This window comes from Stomoxys calcitrans, chromosome 5 (assembly GCF_963082655.1).
Source record: "Stomoxys calcitrans chromosome 5, idStoCalc2.1, whole genome shotgun sequence".
NCBI lineage: Eukaryota > Metazoa > Arthropoda > Insecta > Diptera > Muscidae > Stomoxys > Stomoxys calcitrans.
Window position 1 is genome coordinate 5,029,739 of NC_081556.1, and position 7,424 is coordinate 5,037,162.

General features: G+C 34.2%; 1 protein-coding gene across 1 annotated transcript; it reads right to left on the reverse strand.

Annotated features, from left to right (window-relative positions):
• Positions 1-3,538: 3,538 nt before the first annotated feature.
• On the reverse strand, positions 3,539-4,512 carry LOC106096276 (C-type lectin lectoxin-Lio2). Its single transcript, XM_013263929.2, has 3 exons — positions 4,260-4,512; positions 3,934-4,042; positions 3,539-3,851 (listed from the first exon to the last, which is right to left on the reverse strand). The coding sequence occupies exons 1-3, from the start codon at positions 4,449-4,451 to the stop codon at positions 3,586-3,588; spliced, it is 567 nt and encodes a 188-aa protein (XP_013119383.2). The 5' UTR covers positions 4,452-4,512; the 3' UTR covers positions 3,539-3,585.
• Between the last annotated feature and the right edge of the window lie 2,912 nt (positions 4,513-7,424).

Sequence of the window (7,424 nt, forward strand, 5' to 3'; positions counted from 1 at the left end):
GGTTAAGGTCGAAGATGGATTATATCGGATTTTATCTTTATATAACCCCCGTATAGACCGAACTCCCGATGTAAGTTTTTGGTTAACCAATATCTCTGAAATTCAGCACAGTGAGCTGTGTTAGGGTCTTCAATATTCAATACGGTCTAGATTGGCAAATATTTGGATACAGCTGCCGTTTATACCGATCTCCCGATTTAAGGTTATGGGCACATAACATATTGATCTTCTTTTCTCAATTTTGTTTGAATTTTGTTTCTGGAAGTTTTAGGCATTTTCAATGTGTATGCCGTAAATCCTCCTAACTGTTACCATTAATAAAATTAGGTAATAGGGAAAATTTTTGGAACATTCATCATAAGAAGTTCTTTTTTCTCTTTTTCCTCTCTTTTGCATTTTTTTGTATTTAATGTGTTTTAAGTGAATACCCCTAATGGTAGACTTTTTAACGAGATAACAAATTGGAAAAAACTCACTAAAATATCAGGCGCCCAGAATTGAGTAGCAGGTATACTTTATATGTAAGCCCCTGAAAGTATGCTTTGAATTTTGTGACACTAGCACAGGGTGCCTCAAAAAATATTATTATAAATTATACAAAGCTGTTATTGGAAAAGTGTGGCATACTTTTAGGATTTAACAAATTAATAGTTCGAGCAACATAAGATACCTTGTTGTTCGAAGTTATGTTATACCCAGTACCGAAGAATGGGGGGCATATTCATTTTGTCATTCCGTTTATAAAACAACGAAATATCCATTTCCGACACTACAGATTATATATATACTTGGTAGTAGTAAAAATGTAAGACGATCTAGCCATACTCATCCGTCCATCTATTGAAATCACGCTGCAGACTTTAAAAATAGAGATATTGAGCTGATTCTTTTCTTGCCTTAAGGCATGTTAAGGTCGAAGATGGATTATATCAGATTTTATCTTTATATAGCCCCCATATAGATCGGTCTCCCAATGTAAGTTTTTGGCTAACCGATTTCGCTGAAATTCAGCACAGTGAGCTGTATTAGGGTCTTCAATATCCCTGTTCAATATGGCCTAGATCGGTACATATATGGATACTGCTGCCGTATATACCGATCTCCAGATTTAAGGTCTTGGACACATAAAAATCTTAGTTATTATCCCATCTTGCTGAAATTTGGCACAAGGACGTTAGTACCGAGTATGGAAAAGATTGGATGTATCTGTCATATATACTAATCTCTCGGTAAAATTTCAGTGAAATCTTAAATGGTTTTTCATATATAATTTGTATATTCAGTGAACACCTACCAACATGAAATATTGGTCTAATCCTCCATAATAGCAAAGTGTCATGATCGCCTTTACACTTACACTGTCGAAAAGATGCTATACGATACACCAATTATTTGTTCTGAGAGATAAGTTGCTTTCCACATACGGACGGACGTATGTGGAAAGTATCATGGCGATCTGGAATGCCTTAGAGTTCTTAAACCAATATTTCGAGTTCTTACTAACAGAATGACGTAGTTACCATACCGATTGCCCAACAATGGAAGATACAAAAAACAATCATGGAAAAAAAATAAGAAATCATCATGTGTTGCTTAGAGTATTATTTTTAACGGCCTAAAATCATGCAACGCTTTTTGCGGTGATAATCACCTGTTGAAATATATCAGCAATACACCACGTAATTGTGACACAAAATTTTAAACATATTTTCAGGAGGTAAATTAAAGTATACTTGCTACCCAATTCTGGAAGCCTGGTATTTTAGCGATTTGTTTTGAATTTGCTCCCATTTTAGTGAACACAGTCTTATTAGGGGTACTAACTAAACATACAATGAAAACTCTAATAAACGCAAAAAACAGTTATATGAAAACAAAATTACGAAAAATTCAGCTTATTATACTCGTGTGTTGAGGTAATCAATGCAATTCGGTCCATGTATACATGTACTAGTTTCCTTATAAATCGATTTGACATCTTAAGTCTCTAACGATTTGAGTAAAATTTTGTATGTTGAGTTTTGATGTTATGATTTTAAAATTTCACCCCTCAAGTATGGTTCAAATTGGTCATAACCTTGTATATCTTCACCTCGGGTGAGCAGCATTCTTATGCATGATGGGCACTGTTATGATTTTGGACATTCTTGGCAAGTATGGTCTGAACCATATTAATGTCTAACTGTAAATATATTTATCGTCTAAGACCATATATGTAATGTTTGTTTCATAGAAGTTTTTTTTTTTTGAAATTTAGATTATCAATCATGCGATTTTGAAGTTATACTCTACAGATTCCAGCACCGTTATGAAAACAGATTTTCTTCACGAATCCAACGGAATTTTAATCCAAAATTTTTGGAGTTCGCTAAATTAAAGCAATTTTAACCTCACCTAGATTTTGTGCATTTTTGCATACCAATTATGCGATTTTGAACTTGTTTTTGAAAAGAAAAACATAGGACTTGAGCTAAACCGATTTTTTTGCCATAATCTTCAATACTGTATACTCAACTCGAAAAATTTTTTTCGCACCAAAAATTTAAATTTTTTAGCCTTCGCTAAAAAAAATGCTAAAAAATAAAATGTGAATTTTTATGTAATTCTGTTTATTGTACGAATCGTTTTCGAATTCCTGAGTTATACTCAAGGTAATAGAAAAGAGTATTGTCCAGCACCATTACGGAAAGAGATTTTCTTCACAAATCCAACGTGTCCTCAGAATTTTAAATATCCCAAAATTAAGGGAGTTACAGCAATTTCAAACTCACCTCGATTTTTTAGCATTTTTTGGAAACCAATTATGCGATTTTGAGCTTGTTTTTTGAAGAAAAGACATATGAGTTGCCGTAATCTTCAATTCTGTATACTCAACTCAAAAAATTTTTTCGCATCAAAAATTGAAAATTTTCATAAGAGGTTAGCCTTTGCTAAAAAATGCTAAAAAAAAGCAAGCGTTGCTCGTTAGTAAGTCTATTCATGATGAAATGTCAAAGCATACTGAGCATCTTTCTCTTTGACACCATGTCTGAAATCCCACGTGATCTGTCAAATACTAATGCATGAAAATCCTAACCTCAAAAAAATCACCCTTTAATAGCAATTGCAAACTCACGTTAGTTTTTTTGAATTTTTTGGATATTAATTATGCGATTTTGAAGAAAAACTCTAAAGTTTTCAAGGAAATAGGAAAGAGAATTGATTCGTCCCGCACCATTACGGAAAGGGATTTTCTTCACAAATCCAACGGTGTCTGAAAAATTGAGAAGTTCGTAAAACTAAAAATGTTACAGCAATTGCAAACTCATGTTGGTTTTTTGTTTTAAGTTTTGGATAAGAAAGAAAAAAACATAGGAGTTGCACTAAACCGAATTTTTCGCCATAATTTTCAAAACTGTATATTCAACACGAAAAATTTTTTCGCATCAAAAATTTTAAATTTTCATAAAGGGGTTAGCCTTTGCTAAAAAATGCAAAAAAAATTAAATGTGTGGTCTGGTCTGGTCTTGTCCGTTTCAAAGTAATAAAAAGTTTATGGTTTTGTGAAATGTCCATCAATTTTATTCAAGTTTTTTACTTTTAATTTTAAGGCCCAGCGTAATAACAATTACCATTGGCACCACAAGCTGGCTCCAACGGCCGAGAACAAATGAAATAACGTTCAATCAAACAATTTGATGTTGTCCAATAAAATTGGCCATTGGTCTGAACACAATATCTGGTGGGTCCTGCAGGTGGTTGCCTATATTGCCAGGCAGTATAGAAGAAATTCCGTCCAGTCTGCGACCATGTATATGTATTAGGGTCAGCCAAATTTGATCCAGAAATCCAGTAGCCTTTACCTAACATTTCTGTAAATTGGAGAGTGTGAAAACTCATAATAGAGAAGAAAGGAAATATTGTTTTTTTTTTTAATTTCGTTATTTTACATACTTTTACTATACAAATAAGTTGATAAGAGATCTCGTTCTGTACTTGATTCGATGGCAGTCAAAGACATATTTCCAAGAGCGCATAGTTGGTTGGCGCGATGCCAATTAAGCTAAGGTAAAGATAGAAAAATATTTTCATAAAAAGATACGATTTGTGTGGTTAATGGGTGCCGGTAAAGGTACATTTCAATAGGGATAGAAGCAAAACGGGGCTCTCAAGCGAACGTTAAGATCTAAAAGATCAGCTGAAATAAGATCTTTTAAATCAGGCAAACTAAACCTGTTGGTTTGAGTTACAGAGCCTGGTTGCGTTGCCACTATCCATACCTTTTGGTAAGCGCCTATGAAATACTCCTTATCGCCCAATAGTACAGGTTGATTAAAAAAACGAGCGGATATCTGGTCAGCAGTCACAGCTGTATCCGCATCCACATCCACATCGTCGTTAGCTTTAACTCCATGGCCATTCAATAAAGCAAATGCAGCAAACAAAATTAAAATTTTAAAATGTCGTGACATTCTATTTCCCTTCAGTTATTGGAACTGGAAACTGAATTGATACTCTAAACTATCTGTAATGATATTGCCTACTAAGGGGGCCTTATATTTAAAGTCTGAAAATTTCACAGTCTATTGACAATTACCTTAGAAGTCGTTCCCTTTTGATGATGTCAGGAAACTTATCAAGCTCATTAGAATTGGTTTTGAAAAGAAATAAAGATAACTATGACAATGATTAATAGCCAAAGCTTTGAAACTTTAGCAAAGGGAATTTTGAGGTTTCTTTGATTTTTCTTAAATCACATGCAGGGGATCTTCCTTATAGATACATGCAGAGTACAAAATGTTGGTGAAAGTAGAAAAATGTAAGGGCTACACTGTTAGAAATATGACGGTACTTTAAAAATACCACCTGGTATTATTTTGTTTGCGTCATTGGCAAAGATTTTTAATACCATTTGGTATCAATTCAATACCAGACAAAGGAGGCTATTAAGAATTGACGGCATCATATTTGTATTCTTGCTATCGCGTCAGAAGTGTTGTTGAGCTTTGTACTTAAAATATTGTCGCCACATATATAAAATGTTTTAATACAACATGATAGTCTCTTGTGTGGAAAACGATGCTGTATTGGTGTATTCATATGAAAACCACTTCTGGGAATCAATGGATATGAAATCAATTACTGAATACAATTGAGGTTGGTCACGGTGTAACATTACTTTTAGTTATTATTAACATAAATAATCGTAATAAAATTAGGTTAAAATTATTTTCAATGGTTTTCTTTTTGGTTCATTAGGGGGTGGTATAATAAATAACTGTTTGGTACTAAAACCAATAACGGTCTGGTACTAAAACCAAATACAGATTGGTATTAAAACCAATACCAGTTCGATAATAAGACTAGTACCAAACGGTACTTATCATTTTATGTTTCATCCATACCATCCGGTATTGTTTTTGTACCATACGGTGTTGCTTTACTATCAATACCGTATGGAGCTGAAATGAGCACGTTTGGTATCAACTTTTCTCTGGGATTAGTAGTGTTTTTTGACATTCTCTCAATTTTTCAAGTGTGCGAAAGATATTTGCTGGAAATCAATTTCACGGATGGTCGGAAAATCGAATCAATCGAATACAGGAAAAAAATCTGTATTTCTGTCAAGCATTCTCACTTCAGAAAAAAGACAATGGATAACCGAGCAAGCAATCGAAATACCGACAATGCCCAAAGAAAATGGAGTTAGATAGACTACCCACTCCCACAGATTTTCCTTTTCTATTGGTCCCCGTATGATTAGATTCTTAAAATTTTATTTTATATAAACGAAAAGATGAGTGAATAAAATTTCAACTGTAAGTGATATATACAAATGCATGTAGGTATGTTCATGAGAAAAAAGCTCAAGGCTAAGTAATAATGCAGAAAAATATAAACCACTACCACTGTATCAGTTATCAGATTTCTTTCTTTGGCTCTGCAGGAGACTGTGTTAGTATCAATGTCTTCGATTTGATGTTGAAATCTTTGTTAAATTTTATTATTATTATAATTTTTTTATTCTATAATCTTCTCTCTTCATCCCTCGTCCCTAAATTTCGCAGCCTTTGTCCCCAAAAATCACCAAAGTCAGATAAAAATTCCACAAAAAAAGAATCCCTAAAAAGTTTTAAATGGACGTTTATAAATATAAGACATAATACATGTTTTGTATAACTATTTAAAATTCATTTGTAGGCCTTACATAGTATTGCTTTGATATCAAAGCAATACCGCATGATATGAATGAAATAAAAAATGATTAGTACCGTTTGGTACTAGCCTTAGTACCGCACAGTTATTGCTGTTAATACCAAGCTGTTGTTGGTTTTAGTACAAAACCGTTATTGTTTTAATATCAATCTCGTTATCACTTGAATATTTCATCCCCAAATTAACCAAAATGAAAAACCATTGAAAATAATTTTAATTTTATTTTATTTCGATTATGCATGTTAAAAATTACAAAAAAAAAAGAGATATATCACATCGTGACCAACCTCGATTCTTTGTATTCAGCAATTGATTCCATAGCCATTGATTTGCAGAAGTGATTTCATATGAATACATCAATGCAGCAACGTTCATCACACCAGAGACTTTTTCCAGTTTTTGGTATAGATAACTTCATAAGTGTTTGTATTGTTTCCATTGTCACCGATTTCCAATATTAGAACACGTTTTTATACCGAAAAAAAATTGTCACCCTATGGTATCAATGGTATTGACTTTATTTTGGGTTAAGATGGGAAAATGTATTGCTGCATGTACGTAGGTCGTCACTAATGTGTTATGTCGTCCTTACAATCTGCTTTACCGATTAAAAACCCACCTTATAGCCGCTGAGAGTTAAATCCGCCTCGGCACCGGTTTCGCATAACTTCGAGGTGGCTCTCAAATCGCTCCTTATACCTTCGTCCATTTCATCGCTTGCTTCCAAGCTCTTATCCTTGGGGCCACTTTTGCCTCGACGAGTTCAATCTTCTTTCGTCTTATGCTGTCTTTGCAGTATTTTGCCACTGCGGTCCAGTTGTCAATACTTCTGATCATTTTGTATGCAACATTTTCTGCAGTTATTGATCCCATCTGGTCTTCAAAGGACGCGAGTGGGTCCTTCCATCGTGTGCAGTGGAAGAAAGTATGTTCAACGTCATCGAGTTGTTGTTCTTCTTCGTGGTGGAGTGCAAATATTTCCTAAAATATCCGAGTATGATGACCACATTGTCGAATCGCATGTCTATTTTCAGCGGGATTCTCGATATGGTTAGCAGAACTAATTCAGTCTTGTATGTGGCCACCTCTAGTCCGCGTTCGTGTAGACAATTCCTCGAGCGGACAATGACCAGCTTCGGTATAACTGCCGCAAACTTACCTGCTCCTAACGTTATGGGTAATCTCTTCGTTCCAGAACTCGTGTCGTAGACAAAAGTTCTATCTCTAAG